At 37.8% G+C, this 24,951-nt stretch overlaps 1 protein-coding gene across 1 annotated transcript in view; it reads left to right on the forward strand.

Annotated features, from left to right (window-relative positions):
- LOC122814280 (receptor-type tyrosine-protein phosphatase C-like) overlaps positions 1-24,951 on the forward strand; it is a 1,011,948-nt gene that overhangs the window by 797,661 nt on the left and 189,336 nt on the right. The window contains exon 18 of the mRNA XM_044086871.1: positions 21,929-22,064. Coding sequence (XP_043942806.1) covers positions 21,929-22,064 — 136 coding nt within the window. The remainder of the gene's footprint in view (positions 1-21,928; positions 22,065-24,951) is intronic.

Below are 24,951 nucleotides of genomic sequence, written 5' to 3' on the forward strand. Positions count from 1 at the left end.
TAATTTCATCTGGAAGGAATATTTTGAGCCTGGCAGGAAACAGCAAATGTACCTTAAACTGTCTTTTTTAAGTTCTTTTATAAGAGGTGAAAACCTCCTTTTGGTCATCGCAGCATTGAAATAGCCATTATCAAATCTTTGGAGCAGACTATTTTAAGAATTAGCTCCTAGTCTTGAGATGAGAATAACTGATCTCTGTGAAGAGTTAGTTTTTGACAAAGTAGAAACTGGAGACCTGTATGCTCTTTTTATGCCAGATGACATAGCTTCAGATACATTCAATCTTAGGAAGCCAGACAGTAAGAAAGTTGACCATATTTTCTTCTATTTTTTCATGCAGTCCAAAAATATGAATGTTAATTCCCCTGGATCTGTTCTCCATGTCATCAATTTTGTTTAGTAATAAGGTATTCTCTCACGGTAGAAATTCAATGTTGTTTTCATCTTCAGTTACTCTGCCTTCTGTGGCATTAAGGACATCTTCCATTCCAGATATCTAAGTTTTCAGTTGTTTTAAAATCTCATGTATCCATTCTAACTGCTTCATACATTTTTCTTTAAAGCTGTCAAGATTGTTATCCATTCTGTCCATTTTTAAAGAAAGTTCTTGTATGTTAGAAAGGACAGATTAGAGTTCTTTCTTTAAAGACAAATCCTGAGAGATTGTCTTTGAATGACTCATTTCACAGCTACTGTTACAGACCTTTCAAATGAATAATTTGACAGGAAATCATTTTTTTAGAAAATATCTTTTTATGCAGTATCAGGTAACTGATTTTGTTCAGAAATTGGTTTAGGGTGTTATAAAAATAAAATTTCCTGTCATAAATAGAAACTGAGTAGCCCAGCAAGAACACTGCTGCTAGCCTGTCAGCATCCTTGTCACACCCCCTTCTGTGGATTTTCGAAGATCGACACTCAGGTTGTACTGTTCCTTTGCTGGGCAGATAAGTTCACTTTCAAGGAAAAACCTTCCACTTTAAAAAAATATATATTTTATTGTACTTTCCACCTTAGGAAAGTTATTTTAAGCTAGGAGCTTTTGTTTTAATGGACAGTCATGAGATTTAACTGCACTTTAAATGGGAGTACACTTTTTTCCTGTCAGTTTAAAAATTGTTTAAACCAATTGAAAACAAGTTTTCCTGTGAAGAAATTGTATCTATTTTATTATAGGAGCAGGCAAAGTGTTTTAAAGTGCTTTTCACTGTGATATTTGTGTGAAAAAAGTGACTTTTATAGACTTTAAATTTTTACTGGCTTCTGCTGCATGTTTTCTTTAGGAAACAGGCACCATTTTTAGCTTAACCATGGAACAAACTGCTGGTCCCATGGTCAGTCCTTGTAACCACCAAAAGAAAAAAAGGTTAAACAAACAGCCTTTGCCAACACAACAGGTTAGCGATTTACCTCAGGCACAGGTAGGTGAATGTGCTGTAGCCATAGCTTCTTGCTCAGACAGTGTATCTTTTAGGAAGAATACTGCAAGGAACTACCACAATGTAAAATCCAATATTTTTAATTGAAGGAACAAGCGCTTTCACACACCATCCCGGTGTACTTCATCAGGTTACAATTAAACAATCTAAAACCAACATTTATATACAAAAACATCATCAATTATTCCATTAATATTTCAATTAGCTTACAGCTAAGAGAACTTAAAGGAGAAACCACATTTTTTACATCATCGGGGTTCTCCGCTATACATGAAACAAATAAAATAAAATATTCCATATATTTAAAAAAAAAAAAAAAACATAACTTAATATCCAAAGAAAGAAAAAAGGAGGGAGACCTCACCATTTTACTTTATAATCCATTAGCAAAAAATTTAGTAATTCCTATCCACAAGCTTACCAGCCTAGCAATAATAAATCAGTGGTCTCTCGATTAAGCAGAGAAACCATGTTCTATTCATTTAATGTTACCTTCCTGTATATAGCAACATAGACATAAGAACTTTGATACATATATATAAGAATTTAGATGCATATATATATAAAAAATAAAAACATGAATTAAAAATATTCACAAATAAATACAAATAGGTATATAAATATAAATATTACATCTATTTTATACACAAGATATAAGGAATATATTTGATATAAATAAGTAAGTATTTAATATAATGCATCCAATATAATGTATAGAGCCAAGCATAATCATCTAACAGGATCCCAATAGAGCCGGCTTAATACTGACCATCGAGTTAAGACCCGGTTCAATATGGGCTCTTAAATTCAGAATCCATTTCAGTTCACATAGCTCAAGTGTACCAGTAGGATCCTTTTCTCTCTTATTCACATTCACTATCTGTATTATCCTGAATTTAAATGCATGATTTAAAAATGTTAGGCAATGCTTGGCTAAAGCATTGGTAAGATTCCCCTTTCTTATGTCATATACGTGGTTGTAAATACGGTCTTTAAACCTTCGCTTAGTCATACCCACGTAATATGCTGTACAGGAATCACAAGTAGCTAAATAAATGATATTTCTGGTATCACATGTAGCATAGAACATCGGGCTGAAGGTAATATTTAGGCCCGGAACATTAAATACCTGGGTTGTCGATAGGTATTTACATATACTCCATTTCTTACAAGGATAGGTACCCTTCTTATAGCTAACTCTAATATCCAATTCTCTAGAGTCTACTTTTTCTTTGCATAATAGTCTCTTCAAATTCAGGCTATTACTAAACCTGAAAGTTGGTTTATTACCCACTAACTGGGATGTAACTGGATCAAGTAGTAAAATCTTCCAGTTATTTTTTATAATCCGCATAATATGATCTATATCATTTGTATATTTTAAACTAAAAAACAATTGAGCCTTGTTTCTTACAATATTGGAATTATAATTGCCTTTCCTCTTATAAACAGGAGTTTCTGAAGCTACTGTTGTTAAACCATTTATTAAGTGTGCTGGATACCCTCTATTCAGAAAACAGTTTTTTTGGAATTCCACTAAGTTCAAAACATCATCCTGAGAGCTACAAAGTTTATAAATTCTACTCATTTGACCTTTTATTACATTACAAAAAATGTAGCGGGGGTGCATGCTGTCAAAGTGCAAAATGCTATTTTTCCAGCATGGCTTCCGGTACAAAGAGGTAACAATCTGATTGTTAACATCCTTCATAATAGTAATGTCCAAACAATTCACACTAACCAAAGAATATTCAAATGTAAACTTCAGGAAAGAAGTGGTAGATTCCATATAGGACACAAATTCATGTAAAGAATCTTCACCCCTATTCCAAAACAGCAGAATGTCATCCACGAAACGTTTATATAAGATAACATTGTTGAACCTAGGGTTGATAAAGATAAACTCCCTCTCCCACTGGTATATGGTCAAGTTCGCATAAGCATTAGCACAGGGAGTGCCCATTGCCACTCCCCATGTCTGTGTGTATATATGCTCCTTGAACAAAAAGATGTTATTGTTCAAGACCATGTCCAGTAAAGTACAAATCACCATTTGGTCATTGTTATCCATGGCATTACAAGAATGTAGATATTCCCTTATGGCATCAAGGCCAAACTCATTGGGAATGCTGGTGAATAGGTTTTTAATGTCTAATGTTACCATTAGCGTTTCGCTATTTATTTTATCATTAATAGTATTCTGCTGTAAAACCTTCAACAAACTGTATGTATCTTTTAAGATTGAAGGAACAGAGTTAACCAGGGGGCCTAGTTTAGACTGTATGTAGATAGATGCATTCTCAGTCACCCAATGTCTTCCAGAGACTATGGGTCTTAAGGGAGGCGGATCTTCTCCTTTGTGCATTTTAGGTAATCCTTTAATCAAAGGAATTAAGGGAGAATCTACTATAAGAAAATCATACAAAGGTTTATCAATGCATCTCGTCATAAGCAAATCATATATTGTATCATATACATATCTTATCATGCAGTCTACTTCAGAATTATCCATCAACCTATATGCCATATTATTACTAAGCATATTAAGCATCAATTCAGTATACATACCAGTATCCATAGCAACCACCCCTCCACCTTTGTCTGCCGGTTTAAAGACAATACCATTGTCATTACAAAGATTATTCAGACAGCATCTTTGCCCTTGATTTAAATTAACAAATATACCTTTATGTTTCCCCTCCTTATAATAAGAATAGAAATCGTGTTCACATGAGCGTAAAAAAACACTCAACCATATTAGGCATGGGCGGCATAAAACAGCTTTTCCTTTTACAGGCACTAGATGCAAAAGAAAAATCATCACTATTATTGTCTTTAAACAGTACCTTTAAAGATAGCCTCCTAGCGAATAGGCGTAGTGCTATTAGAGTGTCCGAAAGTTCACTTCCTCTTGAAGGAATAAAGGAGAGGCCCTTATTCAAAATAAACTGCTCATCAGGGGAGAAATCTCTTGTAGTTAGGTTGAAAAACAGAATATTTAATTCTTTGTCCTTCTCCTCAGTTCCAAGTCTTCCCCCGACAGTTTTCTTTTGCCTCTGCCCCTGCTTTGTGAACGCGTCTGCGTTCTGTTTTTGTAGGGGAAAGGATAGTTTAAAGACGCTGCAGGCAAATGAGGATTCACAATTGTGTCAGCTTTCGGTCTAGCCCCTAACCCTTCACGAGCCTTCAAACCTTGTTGATTACAGGGAATGGAAGTACTGGAAAGTGGTAGGTCTCAGATGCATCAACAGAATATTCACCAGTCATATGAAGTTCAGACTGAGTATCAGTAGATATGACATTATCAGATGTAGAAGTACGAATGTTATTCTCAGAATGAGCAGGTTCAGGTTCACTTTCTTTGTTTCTCGGCCACATAAAAATACGCCCTAATTGGAAATCCTGGCAATCACGCTTTAATTTCTTCAGCTTAGTGTATCTTTTACCATGAATCCCTGTGGTGTAGCACTTATAGCAACTATGCACCATGGGTTAGCCACATACTCTGTGGCTGCTGGGGTTTCCTCAGTAGGCAAGGGAGAGCCATTGTTGTTGGACCTGGGAGAGGGAACAGGGAAGATTTCCATGTTCAATTAGAATGTTGTGCCTATTCCTGGGGAATCTGCTGTCACCACTAATAACACTGTTGGATGTTCTTCATGTTTCACTGTTGCAGTCATTACATTTGGGCAATCTGCTGGCAGGTTGCCCTCAGTCGGCCTGAATTCCAAAGTCTTGGGTCCTGCATTGGTTGCTGTCTCCTCTTACATGATGTCAGGTTGTCAGGGGTATAAAACATGCAGCCGACGCCATTTTCTTTAGTCTTTCTTGCCACGTGGTGCCCGAAGCAGAAGCATTTCGCAAGTGCTGGTCGGCTGACTACTGAAATATTAGAGTTTGAGTTTTAGAACCGAAGTCTTCACTAAAGCTAAGTACCCCATTGGGGAAACTTTTTTTCTTGCTCCATACCGATGTCAGAAAAAGTTAATAATTGTATTACTTGTGGGAAGCAAATATCTCATAAGGATTTCCATTTATACTGTATTCCTTGCCTAGGCCCTGATCACAATGTGCCTGGCTGTCAGTTTTGTGCTAGATTTAACCAACGCACTATTAAGCGTCGGTATATTTTTTCCTCAAAGTATTTTGGAAACAGATTTAACTACCCAGAAATGTCGTTGGATAGAAATCAGACTACCGGTGTACATAAAAAATGCAAAGAAAAGAAAAGGACAGAGAGAGAGAGAGAGAGAGAGAGAGACAGTCGAGGTCCAAAACCAACAATGAAGCTTCTCCTAAGCCAGTCAGCGGTTCACCGATACTCAGTGAGGCACTTTCGCAGCCCCTGATACCCACTACTTTCGAGTCGAAGGCCCCTACCATCACCCATGTGGAGTCCGGCATGCCACAAGATACTCAAAGTATTGGACCCATGGATGTATCTCCCTTGGATGGGTCTGGAGCCACTGAGCAGGCACTGGCTTCTGAGGGTGTATTCAGGCCTCAACATTTGTATATCAAACCGACGACAGCTGCAAAACCAAAGACAAAAGCAACTTCTAAAACTAAAAAAAACAATGCATGAGCTACGTGCACAGGCCTCTATGCCTAAAAAACAGATGATCAAAATGGCTGAAGACCTTATTACCTTGATCAGGGGTACCCATCCCCCTCCAGATAAGAGGCCTAGGCAAGACACTGATTATGAATCTTCAGATCAGGTTTCTCTTTCTTCTGATTCCTCTTCTGATCAGGAATTATCTATACCTCCCTATGAGGATTCAGATGCAGAGGAGTCTATACCATCTGCATCACCTCCTGAGGATTATTCATTTGGAGAAATCTTGCATGCTATGAGGGAGCATTTTCACTGGGAGAGTCAAGATTTCTCAGAATCAAAAAAGAGGCTCAGGGATTTCCTTCTTCTCCCTCAGCATAGGCCTTTAGCCATACCCCCTGTTTTAGACATTGTGGATGATGTGTTTTTGGAGTCAAGCTTGACCCCTGACTCCTTACTTCCAGCTCCCAGCAAGCTTGACAGATATTACAGGGTCCCTGACTCACATAAATTTTTATTTAGAAACCCTGCTGCTGATCCTGAAACTATTTCACAGGGTCCAAAGGGAGTTAAGGCCTCAACAGCAAAAAATCTTACCCCCTCTGACAGAGATTCAAGGGCACTGCACAGATGGGGGAAAAAGGTTCATACTTCTGCAACCTTGGCAGTTAGGACCTTAAACTGTCAATTTCATATGCTCAAGTATCAACAACATGTTATGGGATTGCTGAAACAGAAAATGATGTTGATTTCTGAATGTGCAGAAAATAAAGAATTGCAGGAATTATTGCATGCAGCTGAACAGGTTGGAAAGCATACTTTGCAATGTGGTTTTGATTCATTAGAGGCCTCCTGCAGGGCCACAGTTACTGGATCTGTGATTAGGAGGCATGCCTGGCTAAAGGAACAAAATTTTCCTGATCATGTTAAAGCTAAATTGCTAGATGCACCTTTACAGCATGATACTCTGTTTGGTACTAAGGCAGAAGAGGTTTTAAAGAAAATGGAAGACAAAGCTAAGTCTATGCAAACTGTAAAAGACTTCTTACAAGTGCAGCCACCAAGATTCAGTAGACACTGGCCTACAAAACATTGGCCCTTTCCTGTGTCAGACAGAGCTCAAAGGGGCAAATCCAGATGCCCTAAGGGTTCCAGATACCAGGCGCAAGATTCATACAGGTCAAAGCAATGGGGTGCTTCTACCTCCAAATCTTGAGGAGATAAAGCGCAAACCTACATAAAACAGTCCCAATGACTTCCCTCTGCCTGCACCAAGCACTTATCTTTTGGCAGCACCCTTAGGGGGAAAATTAGCACTTTTTGCTCAAAATTGGCAGTTAATAACCCAGGCCAAGTGGGTGCTAAACATAGTATCACAGGGATTCAGATTCCATTTCCATACTCTGCCAATGGCAAACGGTTGGCCAGATCTGCCAAAAATCAATGAGCAGAGGCACAGAAGCAGGTTACGTCGCTCATGGATATGGGGGCCATTCAACCAGTACCAGGACAGGAAAAAGAACAAGGTTTTTACTCAAGACTGTTCTTGGTACCCAGAAAGGACAAGGCCTGGCAGCCAATATTGGATTTATCGATTTTGAACACATACCTGGACATTCCAGAATTCAAAATGCTGACTTTGCAGCAGCTTCTGCCTATGCTGGGCAAGAATGCTTGGCTGGTGACATTACACCTAAAAGAGGCATACCTGCATGTCCCAATAAGACAATCATGCAGAGGATACCTCAGATTCAAGGCTGGCTTAATGCATTACCAATTCTCTGCACTGCCCTTTGGCTTATCTACTGCGCCCAGGGTCTTTACAAAGTGCCTGGCACCAGTAATTGCATTTTGTAGACAAAGAAGTATTCAAATATATCCTTAACTTGGACAACTGTCTCATTCAAGAAGAGAACAAGGACATTCTTCTTCAACACCTGGCATTTGTGAAAAGGTTTCTAACATGCCTAGGGTACACAATAAATGAAAAGAAATCACAACTGGTACCCTCTCAAAAGATAACATTCCTGGGTGCAAGCTTGAATACAACTGCCCAGATGGCTTACCTCATGCCAGAGAAGCAAAGGCAACTGACTACTTACTTCAAACTGATGGCAACAAAAACCCAGTTATCTGAAGACAAATTCTACAGGCTTTGGGCTTCATGGCATCCTGCATCCTACTGATTCCATATGCAAGACTGCATATGAGGAAACTTCAATGGTATCTAAAAAGTTTATGGAGTCAACATTGTCACAGTCTGGAAACAATGATTCCTCTCAATCCCTGCCTACAACAGGAGTTTCTATGGTGGGCAAAGGCATGCCACCAAAACATGGGATGGACCTTCACTCTACCCCCTGCCAGCCAAACCTTAACAACAGACACATCAGATTATGCCTGGGGGGCCCACATGGTGGGAAGATGCATTCAGGGCATATGGACCCCAAAACAAATACATCTACATATCAACCAGAAAGAGATGCTAGCTGTTCAAAATGCCCTAACAGCCTTCAAGGAACTACTTCATCCAGGACAACTACTGATAAAGACGAACAACACCATGGTCATGTGGTATATAAACAAGCAGGGGGGCACACACTCATACCCCCTTTGCAGATTAGCCAATGGCACTGTGGGACACAGCTTTGACTTACCAAATACATCTTCAAGCTCAATTCCTGCCAGGAAAGCAAAATACTCTGGCAGATGATTTAAGCAGAAACCTTATGGATCCTCACGAGTGGAAACTAGATCCACAAGTCTTCAGCATGATAACACAGAAATGGGGGAGCCCAGACATAGATCTATTTGCCTCTCCTCAAAATTATCAATTGAAAAGATTCTTCACAAGGACTTATCACAGACAAGCATGGAAAGTGGACATCCTATCCTTCAGTTGTAAAAAAACTATCAGTTTACGCCTTTCCCCCTCTGCCTCTTCTTCCCAAGGTCCTTCTAAAAGTCAGACAAGAGAAAACAAAGATGATACTAATTGCTCCAGACTGGACCCACCAATACTGGTACCCAATCCTAAGGAACTTGTCTCAATACCCAGCTTGGACCTTACCTCAAAGACCTCAACTACTGTCCCAGCAAAACAATCAGATCCTGCACAATCAACTCCAGACACTGAACCTGGCAGCATGGCTGATCATGTAGTTATACCAAAAAAAGAGAACCTCCTGCACGGTAGCAACTGCACGGCTCAAAAAACTTGACTGTCAGGAACAAAAAAGATACAGAAGATGTTTGACAAAGAGACACATTTCTAAGACAGGCTAGGCTAAGGATGATTATATCTGGATGATATGATATCATCTTTTGGTTCACGATCCCCATCCCATTAACATATATTTATTATTTAAAGTTTTTCATAAGGATCTTTCACACATCCACACACAGCAGATATGTTTGTATCGGGGTTATATTTACGGAACCCCCCTTATTTTTGACCAATATTTTATTTGAAGCCTTTCACCACCAACCATCGATGGCTACACTACATACAATTTTTTTTTGAGATTATTTCCAACACACATCTTGATCCAGATTGGTTTCTATGTTCCACAAGGATGGGCTGATTGCCTTGCTTTATTGCTGGAAGTCTCCAACTTATATGGTTCTGAAAACACCTAATAGGGATGATAAAAGGAACATATTTCTGGAAGGGATTGATATATGGAATGATAAGGAAACCATTACATTTCTGGATGTCCTAATTCAGAGGGCACCTGATCATACATATCAACTGAGATATATAGGAAGTTTTCCAGAATACAATACAATCTTACATGCTTCCAGTTATCATCCACCCCATCTGTTCTGAGGACACAGCACTCTAACACAACAACAGATATTACTAATAGATTTTAGATCACGTGGTTACAGAAGTGGCAATATGTAACAAGGTTAGCTCTTTGAATAGAAGCGACCTATTAACATATAAGAATATTTTACAATGTGACATGGAGCTAAACAGTATCATTCCTGAAAGTTGTCTTTAATTTAAATTCCTTTTTAATCATTATAAACATGGAGACAACAAATCATCTGAATTGATACAAACAACATTGACAGGGGAGCCTTACATACTAAAGTCCAAACAATTTTCCCGCGCCAATTGTCCAAGAGTGTTTGATTTACAATTCTTTTCCAACTGTTCTAGAGATTGGATAATTTGCTTTTATGTTGGACAAACATCCAGACCCCTCAGGATCAGAATCTCTGAACATCAAAGTAACATTAAACAAAAAAAGATATACAATGCTTTGTGCAAACACACTATAGCACATCCAACAAGTAAATTTAATTTTATCATTATTGATATGATTTTTGGTAATAAATGGATAATTAGATTAGGTGCCTTGTTCCCACCAGGACTTAATGAACATTTGTGATTATCAACCAATGGGATTGTCGCTATCAGTATATATTCAGCCATTGTCTTTTGTATTCATGTTTTGTACACTGAAGAAGGCTGTAATATGCTGTGATTTTCATTCAATACAAATTTTCTGTCACCGTTTTGCTGGCTCTGTATCTTTTTTGTTCCTGATCATGTAGTTATACAAACAGCACCTCTCAGTAAAGCTGTGATGGATGTCATTTTGGAAGCCAGAAGGCCTAGTACTGGAAAATCTTATGCTGATAAATAGAAGAGATTCTATGCTTGGAATCAAGCACAAGGAACTGATACAGCAGAACCAAATATTCCTCAGATATTACAATACTTGACTGAGATGCTTGACAAAGACCTATCTTTCTCATCAATTAAAATCCATGCCTCTGCCATTTCAGCTCATTACAATACAGAGCCACCAATCTTTTCTCATCCTTTACTAAAGCAGTATCTTAGAGGAGCCAAAAATTTAAGGCCTCCTAGAAGATCACCAGTACCTGAATGGGACCTCAATTATATGTTGGAAAACCTCACCCTGCATCCATTTGAACCAGCTGCTACCGCTGATATAAAGTTCTTATCATGGAAAACAGCTCTGATACTAGCAATTACTTCAGCAAGAAGAGTTTCAGAGCTACAGGCCCTCATGGCTGTAGAGCCTTTTATCATATTTTACCCAGACAGGGTGCCTCTGAGGACAAATCCTACATTTATGCCTAAGGTGGTTTCCAGTGTGGCTCTTAACCAAACTATTCATCTGCCAACCTTTTATCCACATCCGCAGAACAAGGGGGAGAAAATTCTGCATTCCTTGGATGTACACAGACAGTTAAGATTCTACTTGAGCAGGACTAAAGCTCTAAGAAAAACTAAGCAATTACTAGTGGCATATGCTGCAGGATCAGAAGGAAAGGCTATTTCAAAGCAAACTATTTCAAAGTGGATAAGCCACTGCATTCGTTTCTGCTACTTGCACCATGGTAAACCTCTGCCCAAGGGCATTAGGTCTCATTCCATCAGAGCTGCAGCTACTTCAGCAGCCTTTCTCAGAGGTGTACTAACCAAAAACATTCTAGAGGCTGCTACGTGGAGTTCTGTTCACACCTTTACAAAGCCTTATCATTTGCCTCTCTACTCTAAGTCCAGGGCAGGCTTTGCCACTGCAGTTCTGCAGGGCCTTATAGCCACACCTAATGCTGTTTAGCTCCAGCCACCCAACCATAGCTTTGGGATTCTACCCAAATGTAATGACTGCAACAGTGAAACACGAAGAACATAGTACAGTTGTGTACACTTACCATAAATGTAGATGTTTGAGTGTATTCACTGTTGCAGTCCAGGTTACCCTCCCGCCATCCCCTTTTCATTCTGGAGTTTATCTTTCCTTCTCTATCTTCTACAACCTATGAGGTGTATTTGCTTGTAGATGAAGGTAAAGTTTATATTGATGCATGTAGATATATATATATATATATATATATATATATATATATATATATATATATATATTATATAAAAAACTGAAGAACCCAAAATAAGCTGTGCAGAAACATGGAAACACTGGCGAGTAAAACCAAAAACAGTTTATTGTAGTTGTAAGCACTTTCACACCCTTTGGTGATTCACCAGACAATGTTATACAGATAAAAACACATTAAATAGATCCATATAAATTCAAATGGACCAATAAAAATCCAAATATCATTAAGACTTCATTAAAATTTAAAGGGATACGTAAAAAATATGATGAAAATACAAAATGCCTAAACAACATTAACCAGCAGTAAGTTAATGCAATCTTATAAAATCACTTATTCGGCAACTTATGTGCCTTAAGTGCTGGCTTGATGGATACAGTATCATTAAGGCTGGAGCCTAGATGTGCTCCAAGTCTAAATATCCACTTAATTTCTGCTGTATCAGTGACAGCATAGATATCTCCTAGCCTTATATTGCTATATATCACTTGTACAACCTGATATGAGAAAGAATGTGTTACGCCTTGTGTCACAGAATGTTTTGCTAAAGCACTATACAGTAATTCTTTCTTTGTACAATAAATATGATCCCTTATTCATTCGCGAAGCCTTCTATTCGTTTTTCCAACATAAAATTTGGGACATATCTTGCATTGTGCCAAATAAATAATGTTTCTAGTGTTACAATCAGCCTGCACATTAAACTTCCATACCCGTTTGGTATCAGGATGTACAAAATGCCCACTCTCGTTGATAAACCCACAAAAATTACAACCATTACATTTCATAGTACCTCTACATGGGGACTGTTGAAGTTGCTTATTGTTGGGATAGCATAAGAGTTGTTTGAGTGTATTCTTATTTTTATATACCACTCTTGGACGTGCACCTACTATTTCCACAATTGACTGATCTGTATGCAAAATATGCCAATTCTTATACAGAACATTCCTAATGTGCCTAACATCCAAGCTATATGATAAAATCAATGGTACCCCTTGTATGTGCTTACGGTTAGACCTAACTATCACTTTTCAAAAAATAGGGTTTAGCTCTACCACCTCTTTTCTTCAATGTGTTGTTTATAGCTTCAGATATATCCTTCTCTTCATACCCATGACCCATGAACTCAGACTTGAGCGTTTCTAGATTCTCATGGAGTGTGGCATTGTTACATGTCAATCTTGCTACTCTCAGAGTCTGTCCATGTACTACACTAGAAAAAACATGTTGAGGATGCATACTAGTCCTATGCAGAAAACAAGGGCAATAACAGTCTTTCATTTACAACTCCGTGTTGAAAGCACCTTCACTACTAATAAAAATTTTGACATCTAAAAACTCAATGCTTGTATGGGAGAACTTATATGTGAACCTTAAAAAAGTACTACTAGTATTGAGGTATTTTATGAACCTCAATAAAGAGGACTCATCATTTCCCCATACAAAAAAGACATCATCTACAAAACGTCTGTAGAAAATGAGATCACCACCCAAAACGTCACTAATATTATTGTGCTCCCATTCAGCCATAACTAAATTTGCATATCTATTGGCGCAACTAGTTCTCACTGCAATACCCTACTGTTGCCAGTAGTATGCTCCCTCAAACACAAAAATATTGTTCTCTAGAATGACTTCTAATAGCACAATAAATCTATATGTTGTTCACTGAACAGGCCATCCCTATTCAAATAGTTTTTGATCATGTTAATGCCCTCAGCATTCGGAATGCACGTAAATAAAGACTCAACATCTAAAGTCACCAAAATTGTGGATGGACAGGATGACTGACCAAATCTCAAGTATAAATCACACAGAAAATGTTCAGTATCTCTAAGAACTACATGATACTTATCTAAAACAGTTCTCAGTTGTTTGTCCACATAAATGGACAAAGGCTCAAGTGAGCTATCCTGAACCAGACACTATAGGTCTAAAACTAGGAAGAGTAGGGTTTTTGTGAATTTTAGGTAGACCATACAACTTAGGAACAAGTGGAAATTTCACATTAAAATATGTGTATAGCTCACGCGTAATGAGTCCCATACAAAGACATTCATGCAACCCCAAAAGAACATTCTGTTGTATTTGTTCAATAGCACACAAGTCAACCTGTTTGTAAATGGAGGGATCATCTAACATTCTGAGCATTCGCTGTATGTAATAGTCAACATTTAATATCACAACGGGTCCCCCCTTATCAGCAGGCCTAATAACAATTTCACCATTGCTTTGTATATTTCTTAAGGCTTGACATTCATCATGGCTCAAATTATCATGCAAAACGTGTCTCTGAGTATTAAAATACTTATATAGATCATTCTCACAGACTTTCACAAATACATCAATCGTAGATGAAAAATTAGACATGAAACTACTTGGTTTCGAAAAAATGTTCTTTTGAATTGTATTTACATTCCCAAAAGTCATTCGTAAGGCTATGTTCCTCACAAACAATCTAAACTGTAATAAAGTCTCATCAATACTTGCAACATTATATGGTACATAACCCAGACCTTTAGTGAGCAACGAAACTTCAGATGCAGACAATAAACAGTCAGATAAGTTCCATACTAACTGTTTTGTACAGTCGCCCACATCTTCTTCAACATGTGGCCATTGTTGTGATTCAAAATGTCTTTTTGTTTTTGAGATGTGCGTATGTAGTCTCTCTCGTGCACAGACTTGCTCCTTACTCGTAAAGGGAGCGGTAGAGTAGGTCCAGAAGTCGAGAAACTACTAGACTGCTCTTTCCTCCTAACTATTGGTTCTCCTTCACCTGTAGTTGTGCTCATGCCTTTTCCATCTGTTACCTTGTCGATGTTTGTGGAAATTTTAGTCCCAATAGGTTCAGCTTGACCAATAACTGCGCCTCCATCTGATTGTGGATTAGTGGTTCCACGGTTTTCAGCCAGGTCCTCTACACGATTACGAGTGCCGATTGGTTCATTGTGTTGTTCATGTCTCGGCCAGGCAAATACACATTGATTCTTGAAATCAGCTATATCTAGAATCAACTTCTTTTTGGTTTGCAGAAGTTTATTCTCATAAGCCACCACTTTATCAATAATCCCATGCAAAAACACATCTGCTGAATCAATGTCCATAATTCTTGACAATTCTTCAAACTTCGATTCTATAGATAAATTCACTTCATTTTCAATAGGCATAAAGTGTCCTATAATCAACTCCATGTAAGCTTTACTCGTATCCAAGTTTATCTTTTGCCATTTGGCCAGAAGATCAGGGTACGTGTTGCCATATGTTGGCATATTTAACACTCTGAGTCCTCTCGGGACTACATTCATTTGTATGCAAGCTTCCATGTGTTGTCTCTGCCATTGTAGTCGTTTACTATGAAATAGACCATTTTAAAATGTCTCATATCAATAGTTTAGCTTGTAAACCAATGTCCACTTCAGTATTAATAGGTGGCATACCTGTATTTAGTTCCATAGAAAGGAGAGGAATTGTATGAATATTCAAACAATTCTGTAACCGTTCGTTACTAGAACCATTACCGTGCATCAAACGATTCCCTTCCAAATGATCCAATAAACCATCTGCCATGTTCACTGAGTGCTGAAGAATACGCTCAAAAAACCACAAAAATACAAAAAGAGGAAGTACTCAGTGATGAACTGCACAGTAGTAAACAAAAAACTGAAGAACCCAAAATAAGCTGTGCAGAAACACGGAGACACTGGCGAGTAAAACCAAAATCCCTTTAAATTTTAATGAAGTCTTAATGATATTTGGATTTTTATTGGTCCATTTGAATTTATATGGATCTATTTAATGTGTTTTTATCTGTATAACATTGTCTGATGAAGCACGGAAGGGTGTGAAAGTGCTTACAACTACAATAAACTGTTTTTGGTTTTACTCGCCAGTATCTCTGTGTTTCTGCACAGCTTATTTTGGGTTCTTCAGTTTTTTTGTTTACTACTGTGCAGTTCATCACTGAGTACTTTCTCTTTTTGAATATATATATATATATATATATATATATATTTTTTTTTTTTCTGCCTTTTTGGGGGCACCTGACATCTGGGGCAAGAAAAACTAAAGAAAATGTCGTTGGCTGCATGTTTTATACCCCTGACTACCTGACATCATGGAAGCAGAGACAGCAACTGACGCAGGACCCAAGACTTTGGAATTCAGGCCGACTGAGGGCAACCTGCCAGCAGATTACCCAAATGTAATGACTGCAACAGTGAATACACTCGAACATCTACATTTATGGTAAGTGCACCCAACTGTACTTTCCATTTTTACATTAAAAAAAAAACTAAACAGGTATCTACTCCTCCTCCTCAAATTTCCCTAGACAGGAGTAGTTTACTGGGTCTGGCTCAGGGTTTACTTCAGGTTATTGGTCCTTCTTATAAAGTGGTTTCTGGAAAAAGAAAGAGGGATACCTATTTTTCTAAAGTGATTCATTCTGGACAGGAAGACGGAAGGACTGATACAGCACTTTCCCTTCAGTTTTCTGATTCAGAATCAGAGGAGAGCTCAGCTTCTGATTCTTCCTCTAGGGGGTTTCTCTTTATCTGAGACTATTTCCAAAATGAGCCAATGTTTTCAGTGAGAGAACACAGAGGTTTCTCAGTCGCAAAGAAAATGATTTGAGCTGTTACAGAAAGAATTTCCAGAACTTTCACCCATTTCTCCACTTCTGTCACCTTAGGAGGATGTGTATGTCACTGCTTTCAATTTTCCTGATAGTCATCTAGCTGCCCCTAATAAAGCAGATAAAATACATAGAATGTGTTGATCTTTTTTTTTGTTTTCATATACTCTTCCCAAACCTGACCCAGCAGCTATAGTTTTAGTTAATCTTACTGCTGCTAAATATTTGGGTAATTCCAAACCTACTCCTTCTGACAAGGATGAGAAGACTATTGGTAAGTGTGGGGGAAAAGTGTATGCTTGTGCAACTTTGATTTTCAAAATTTTGAATTGTCAGGCTCATAAGTCAAAGTTTATTCTTTCATAATTGTGAAAGTGTGAGGACTGGTTTGTCTTGAGTTTCTTGTAAGGAAAACTGCATAATTTAGTTTCTTCCATTTTACAAATAACTTATTGCTTACAGTATGACTCATTTGATACATCTTTCAAGGCTATAGTCACTGGTACTGTTCATTCAGATGTTTGCCTGGCTGTATTCTCAGAACCTCTCAGATGATGTGAAAAATTATATTTTAAATCTATCTTTGGATAGAGATTTAGTTTTTGGTTCCTCTCCTGCAGAGGTTATCAAAAAGTATGATGAAAGAGGTAAGCTAATACAGGAAATTGCTAACATTTTCAGCCCTGCTTTTCCAAATTTTCTAAGGAGTTCTTTAACCCCTCATCCAGTTTTGGCAATAAATAAATAAATAAACATTCCCAACAAAATGTGGGTAAGCAGATGGTTAAAAATAAATGGCATGGGGTTCCACAAAGAATTCAGCAAAAATCAGAATGATTATTTAAGCCCCCCCCCACACACACACCCCCAGCAGTCCCCTTCCAGAAAGTCTGAATTTCCACTTTTTTTCTCTTTGGCAACAGATAGTTTCAGATAAATGGGTTTAGAGAAACATTCTTCAATGTTAAAGATGGCAGTGGGAGGAGCTCATGTCTTTCCAGGGGGTAATTCCTTATCCACTAGATCTGACTCCTTTAGTTCCCTCTGTCCTTCAACACATGTCATTCCAAGAAGTGATAGAACCAGATCCTCCTTTTTAGGTTGGGAAAGGTTTTTTTTCAAATATGTTTTTAGTGTCAAAGAAAGAAAATGCTTGGAGAATAGTTTTGAATATTTCTTTCCCAAACCTGTTACACTGCCCAAGTTCAAAATGCTGCCACTTAATAACCTGTTTTCTCTTCTCCCACATAAGTTTCCTGGTAACACTAGATTTAAAAGATGCTTATCACATTTCTATTTATCCAGACTTCAGGTTTCTCTTAAGGTTTTTGTGGAGCTGGAACAGATTATCAGTTCCCTGGTTTACTCTTTGGACTATCCACTGCACCAAAAGTGTTGACAAAGTGTCTTGCTCCAGTTATAGCTCATTTTCCATATTTAGATGACTTGCCAATCTTTGTAATTTTAAAAGTATCAGTAATCTCGTACTTGGGTGAGAGATCTCTTACACCAGCCGGGGTTCCAAGAGAGTATTCAAAGGTATTTTTTGACTCCTTTACAAAGAATTGTGTTCCCAGGGTGTCAGCAAGACTTTTCAGTTCAAAGAGATTTTCTTGAAATGGAAAAAAGGAGATGTATATCTAGATCTATTTCTAAGGTTTTGCACTCAGACTTTGGTCAGTATGAGGGAATACCTCAAGATTTTAGGTCTCGTGGTATTTTTCATTTTCATGATACCCCTGACAGAGCTCCACATGAGAAAGATACAATGGTATCTGAAACCTCTTTGATCCTAGCACCAGCATTCTTTGTCTTTTCAAATCCCAGTGCTACAAATCACTCAGACACCACAGTTGCCTTGTAATTTGCTTGATGAGGGGCAGTAGTAGGAGGAATAAAAAGTGCAAGGTCTGTGGAACACCACGGACAAATGAAAGTACATAAATATAAAATACTTACCCCAGTCAAGTTATACAACTCTTTGAATCATCTTTGGTCACTTAGAACTCTTCAAGGTGTTACAAACAATATCGCAATCATGTGGTACATCAGCAAGCAAGGGCTTCGGAGCACAGTCTCACTCTACAAGCATCCTGCTCTCCATCAGAGCAAAAGCATGTGGCAGACAGGTTGAGTAGGACAAAGGCAAACCCTCACAACTGGAAATTAGGTCATGGGGTCTTTCAAGACTTGATCCTCAAATGGATCTATTGCCTCCTCTCTGAGCAATCAGCTGACAAGATTCTGCTCCAGGACTCCATGCAAGAAAGCTGGGAAGACAGATACCTTTTCCTTCCCCTGGATAGGCATTTTCCTATATGCGTTTCCACTCTTTCCCCTGAAATCCAGGGTACTTTTGAAGTTTCAGAAGGAATCCCTCAGTATCATTGTGGTAACTCTCTTCTGGCTCAGGCAACAGTGGTTCTCCCTTCTTTTGGAAATAGTCAGGAGAATTACCACAGTCTTCCTCATAGAATGGATCTACTCCCACAATATCAGTGGTGTTTGATACAACCTGATATCAGTCAACTTTAACTGACTGCCTTGATGATAGGGTTGTAATTCCCTTTAGCCACCTGTTTATTGAGGACATGCAGCAGGTAGTAAATGCAGGCAAGAAAATCATGTATTAACAAATGGAAAAGTTTTTTTTTTTTTTTAGTTGGTGCCAACAACATAACCAACACCCATTCAGGCCTAGTTTTTCTCTGGTTTAACAATATTTGTGTGTTACTTTCATATGGCTTTTCCAACTGTTCCATCAGGGTTCATTTATTTGGCCATTTCAACATGTCTGCCCATGGAACTTCCACTTTCAAGCCTTTTTCATGTCAAAAGCTTTTTGAAAGGGGTCTTACTTAACAGGACTCCAAGTAAACCAGTAGCCCCTGCTTGGTATCTTAATTTTGTGTTATAAAAGCTAACACTTGTTCCATTTGAACCAGCTAATCTGGATGTCTTTAGGTTCTTAACATAAAAAACTGTTTTACTGATTGCTCTTACCTCGGCAAGAAGAGTATCTGAGTTGCAAACTCTTATGGTGAGTCAGCTGTATCTCATTTTCCACAGATGCAGGGTTTTATTTTGAGAATTAACCCTTCTTTTTTGCCTAAAGTGGGTTCTGAGTTTACTTTAAGCTGAAATATCCCTGCCCTGTTTTCTTTTCTGAAACTAAAAATGAGGAGAAAGGATACTCTATACCTTGGATGTCCACAGACAACTTGGGTACTATCATGGCAGAACTAAATCTTTCAGATCTTTGGTTCCATTATTCATTTGTTGTGAAGGTAAGAAGAAGGGGCAACCTGTGTCAAAACAGAGTATTTCCAAACTAGTTGTCTAAGGCTATTATTTTGGTTATACTCACCACAGCAAACTATTCCAGCCAGGGTCAAGGCACACTCTACCAGGGCTTTGGCTACATCTGTGGCTTTTTGAAAAGGGTTGGATTCTAGAAGTATTCTTGGAAGTAGCAACTTTGGCCTCTGTACATAGATTTGCACAGAATTGCAAGCTTGATTCCTTCTCTAGGTCTAGATCAGACTTTGTTAGGACCATTCTGCAGGGGGTCCTGGACCCATCCCATTCAACCTCCTAAATGTAGTAAGCTAGGGTAATCTACTCATATAGCTGAGGCTACTGCACCAGTGATTAGCATGATGAACATAGTACAATTGTGTAAGTAAATTTACCCCCTTTTCTTGCTGTTTCATTTATGCAAGGGTGCGGACACTTATTTTTGTAGTTCCTAGCATTGTCCTTTCAGGACCCAGCCTCCCTCTTTCACAATTAGCATAAAAGTTCTGAAGGTCTTGGCATCCAAACCTGTGTTTTACATCAGCTTAGCTTGAGCTGATTAATGGTTTGGGCACATGCATAGCGCCCTGAAACTTTGGAAGCTGGCTGACTGTTATATTATTGCCAGGATATAGTCCATATAGCTAAGGCTACTGCAGCAATGATCAATTTGAACATCTACTGTTATGGTAAGTTTACTTGCACACCTTTACTTTTACTTCTAAGGAGGTACAGCAATAATAACAGAAGATAGAAATTTTAGTGCTGGTTATTAAATCTCAGTAATCCACATATTACCAGTTTATTTACTTTACCATGTCATGAAACTTGTCAGCAGTCAAATATCCTTAAGGCTTTCTTCCTTCTCCTTAAAATAAATGAAAAATGAACAGTACTTTACTAACATCATTATATTCTTTACTCCAGAAGATCCAGTGCTAAGCACATAGCTCTCTGACGAGAACGCTTTCCAAATTCTGCACTTACCTGATGCACATCACTGAATTTGTTTACAGTTAGTTCTTAAAGCAACTATATTTGAAAAACATTCTTATAGTAATAATGCTGCTGAACTCTTTCTTTTTCTACTGCTGGGAGATGATATGCTGCCAAGTCAGTGATCTTGCTAAAGTAATATTCTGCTCAGTACAGAGTGCAGTCTTCAGTAATTCGTCACCAAAACCTCTGTCTTCCACCTCCCTTCTCAATCTTAGGCGTGAGCTATCTGATGCTAGCTGAATAAACTTGCTGTAGGTTTGGATGTAAGTCAAGGCACATAATTATAACAAAATTTGCAAACCTCCTCCTTTCTGTGACATGCTATTATCATGATAAGCTTACGTAACAGACTCTATTTACGCATGAATATACTTTAATTGTCCTGCACACTGACTCATGAGCTGGCTTAATTCTTGGAGGAACTGGATTACTGAATATGGAGATTTAATCATCTCACAGTTCTGTAATAGGGTAATACAACAGAAATAAAGTAGCTAGTTATTTTTTTTATAAGTGGTAACTAGATATAAGATACATAATTGTGAGTTATACACCAGATGGAATTTTTTTTAGCACAGCAAATATTTAGTAAGTTGAATTCACAAACTAAATACAAATTGGTAAATGATCATGGAAGATGGACTATAAAGTGTCCATCAAATCGAAATGAATAATGGCTGCTTAATTAATTAGCTTATTTTGCTGTTACATTTAGGTCAGACTTCTGTATGAACCCCTGCAGTGTTTTTTTTTCATCAATCGAGAAAAAAAGTGCAATTTAGTATTTTATATTAAATTAGGTTATGGGGCTTTTGTATGAAGGACAGTGTTTGCACTGCCTTATACACAATGAACTTAGACAGAAATGCTTGTTCTGTATTTAAAACATAAGTAAAATAGTATTATGTTCAGACTGAGGACAGGTGTTAAATAATCAAATATGTTTACACACAAGATGTACTTTTAATGTGCAGAAACTCTGGAGTGTTTGGCAAGTATTAACTCAAATATATGAAGCACCAAAAATATTTCAAATTGAAGTGATTTTCTCTATAAAACTATAACACAACTGTAAATCTGAAAGTTTTTTTCTTTGTATCTTCATCTGCTTAACAGTGCTGGTGTTGGGCGAACAGGCACCTATATTGGAATTGATGCAATGATGGAGAGTCTGGAAGCAGAAGGCAGAATTGATGTTTATGGTTACGTGGTAAAGTTGCGCCGTCAGCGCTGCCTTATGGTACAAGTGGAGGTGAGGATTTAATTTTTGTAAAATTACACAGGTTTTGTCTAAGTAAAATTCTCCTTATTTTTGTCTTTTTCAGATTTTCAAATTTGTTCAGACAATGCATAGAATAAGCATACAGACTGCGACATTAATGGAAAACTAAGAACATTTTGCTCAAACATATTTTTAAGGATAGCCATTAAGTACTCTTGCACCTTTCTGTTTCGTACATATTGTTAAGTTTGTATAATGTACCTGTCTTAGTTGGTATCCATGTGGCATACATATTATGGTTGTTTAATATTTTAAACAAATGGTTCCCCAAGTAAAGAGAAATGTTGAATTCCCATGTTTGAAACCCTTTAACAGTCAATATTTTTACTGTATTTGTTGCAGCTGGAGAGTAAATTATATGTTGTATACAGTTTTCTTTATTATTGATAAATTATTACATGCATCTTCAGAATAAATAATAGATCATACTTATTAGTGCACTGTCAAGATGAAGTCTAAGAAATATTTTATGTTGTCAGTTGCATGACTGGTTAAAGAATGCTACTCAAATGGACTCCTACCTACAGGCTTAACTAAAGATAATTTTTGATTACCCTCTTGTGTGCAGTCAAAGTTTAGTTCACTAGACATGGTGACAGCCTGGCAGGGACTGTAAGTGTGCAGCCCGCAGCTAAAGGGCCATGTAGTGTGTCCCTAGATGGTCTTAAAATATTGCTGGAATTAAATAGACTACAGCTATAGTTGGAGATGAGATGTTTCAAAGTAATTCAGAGAATAAGAAAAGATGAAGCCACTGTGGAAAAAATAGGAAGCATTAGCAAGAACTGACCTTGGCATAAAAGGGGAACATCAGCATAAAGCCACTGATAAGGCAAAGAAATAGCATAAAAAGAAAATCATGACTCTTTAACAATCAGGTGACTAGTAGGGATGAATACTCTAGATGCCAGGGTAAGTACTAAATTAGATGTTCATCATATAGATAGCTTTTGCAGTAAACAAAGCTACTTGGGTCCTATCCATTTTCACTTGGCCAGCTTTGAAAACTTTAGGGTGCTTTCCACACACACTGTCAGAAGCTTGAGAAGAGCACCATATTATGACAGTCAGAGGGCAAATATCCTCAGAGCTTATTTGCTGCTGACAATATCTCCTTTTATTGGCCCTATGGAACTGTTTGCCAGCCAGAAATACTTAAAGCTGGGCAGATAAGTCCCATACTGGGGAAAACCTTCCACTGTATTTATTTTTCTGTGAAACCTTTTTTTTCTGACTGAATTATAAATGTTTTATTTATGATTGTCATTGCATTTCTAAGTTGGTGTTTGATGTAATGCTTATGTAAACATTTTAAATGGATTTTTTTTAATTTTTGTCTTTAGGACATGCTACTGTCAATGGTTTACTTACCTTAGAATCATTTGTTCTCCACCTTACTTATTACTGACTCACCCAGGCTCTGTAACCCTGCTTTGAGGTTTCTTTCTCAACTTATCTATAGAGCAGTCTTTGCTCTCTGTGTATTTTCCTTCACCTGTAAGAGAAAGAAAGCTGTAAGAGAGTGTTTGGGCATCAAGTCTTCTCCTGTTGTGTCTAAGCCACTGGTAGGTGACTCTGATATGGCCACCTTTTGTTCATCAAACCACCCATCTTTTTCTCTCAATTCCCTTGGCGTAGCAGATGCAATACCAAAGACCAGAAGATTTTCATGTCCTCTGCAGCTGTAGGGATTTCCTTGGTGGGTAAGGGAGTACCATCCTTGTTGGTCTCAAATAATGGGGTAGGCGAAGGTTCTTCATGTAGCCAGGATAGGAAACCTGCTTCTACAATTACTATGAATTCTGAGAGTCAATCATTTTCCCAGGAGATTCCCAGGTGAAGTGAATATTGTGAAAACAACTTTCCAATCTCCTGTTTCTTTTTCTATCAACAGGGAAGATGTACTGGGATTTGATGAGGAGTTCATTAGTGCTTTTTCCCAACCTTCTGTTTCTTCAAGCAAGAAAAGAAAAGGAGTTCCCTCTCTTTCTGATCTGGATTTTCAGTCAGAAAAGCAGGCTCTACAGGAGTATGGCTGCACATCAGGAATTTCTTTTCAGTTTGAACATTCTGATTCTGAAAGAAGTATTGCTTCAGATCTCCTTCCTGAAGAGTTTTCCTTTCCCAAGACTTTATCTAAGATGAAAGAGGCTTTTGAGTGGGAGCAGAATGAAATTCCTATGGCACAGAAAATGTATTATGCGATTACAGGTGGATATACCTAAATCTGTGGCTGTTCCTGTCTTGCTTGTTTTAGAGAATATTTTTCTTATCTCTTCTAGCTTACTTGGTATCCATCTTCCTGCTGCTATGAAGTCTGATGGGTTGTACAGGGTACCTCCGACTGATAAACATTATTTTTCTAATCATAAAGCAGATACAGCTGGGATTTCTCTTGCTAGATTTACTTCTGCTATACAGTTTACTGCTACTAACCCCATTCACCCTGATAAGGAAAAGCATTTGATTAAATGGGAAGACTATGTATTGTTCCAGTACTTTGACATTCAGGGTTTTAAACTAAGTTCATATGCTAAAGTTTTTACTTTTATCCTTTGAGAACATGCAGAAGATACTGATTAATTTTCCTTCTTCTGAAGTAAAAAATCTTTGAATGCTTCTGTTAAGTTTTTAAAGTGTTCTTAAGATGGCTGCCAATTCATCCTTTAGGTCTGCAGCAACTGGAACAATAATGAGAAGACTGGCTTAGCTATGTTCACAAAATCTTTATGAAGATGCTAAAACTGATATTTTAAATTCTCTCTTGGACAAGGAGGTACTGTTTGGTCCTTTTGCAGCTGAGGTACTCAAGAGGTATGATGATAGGGGAAAATATTCTAGGGTAGAATAGCATTTT

Source organism: Protopterus annectens, chromosome 10.part0, assembly GCF_019279795.1.
Source record: "Protopterus annectens isolate FY-2018-M chromosome 10.part0, PAN1.0, whole genome shotgun sequence".
NCBI classification, from domain to species: domain Eukaryota; kingdom Metazoa; phylum Chordata; order Ceratodontiformes; family Protopteridae; genus Protopterus; species Protopterus annectens.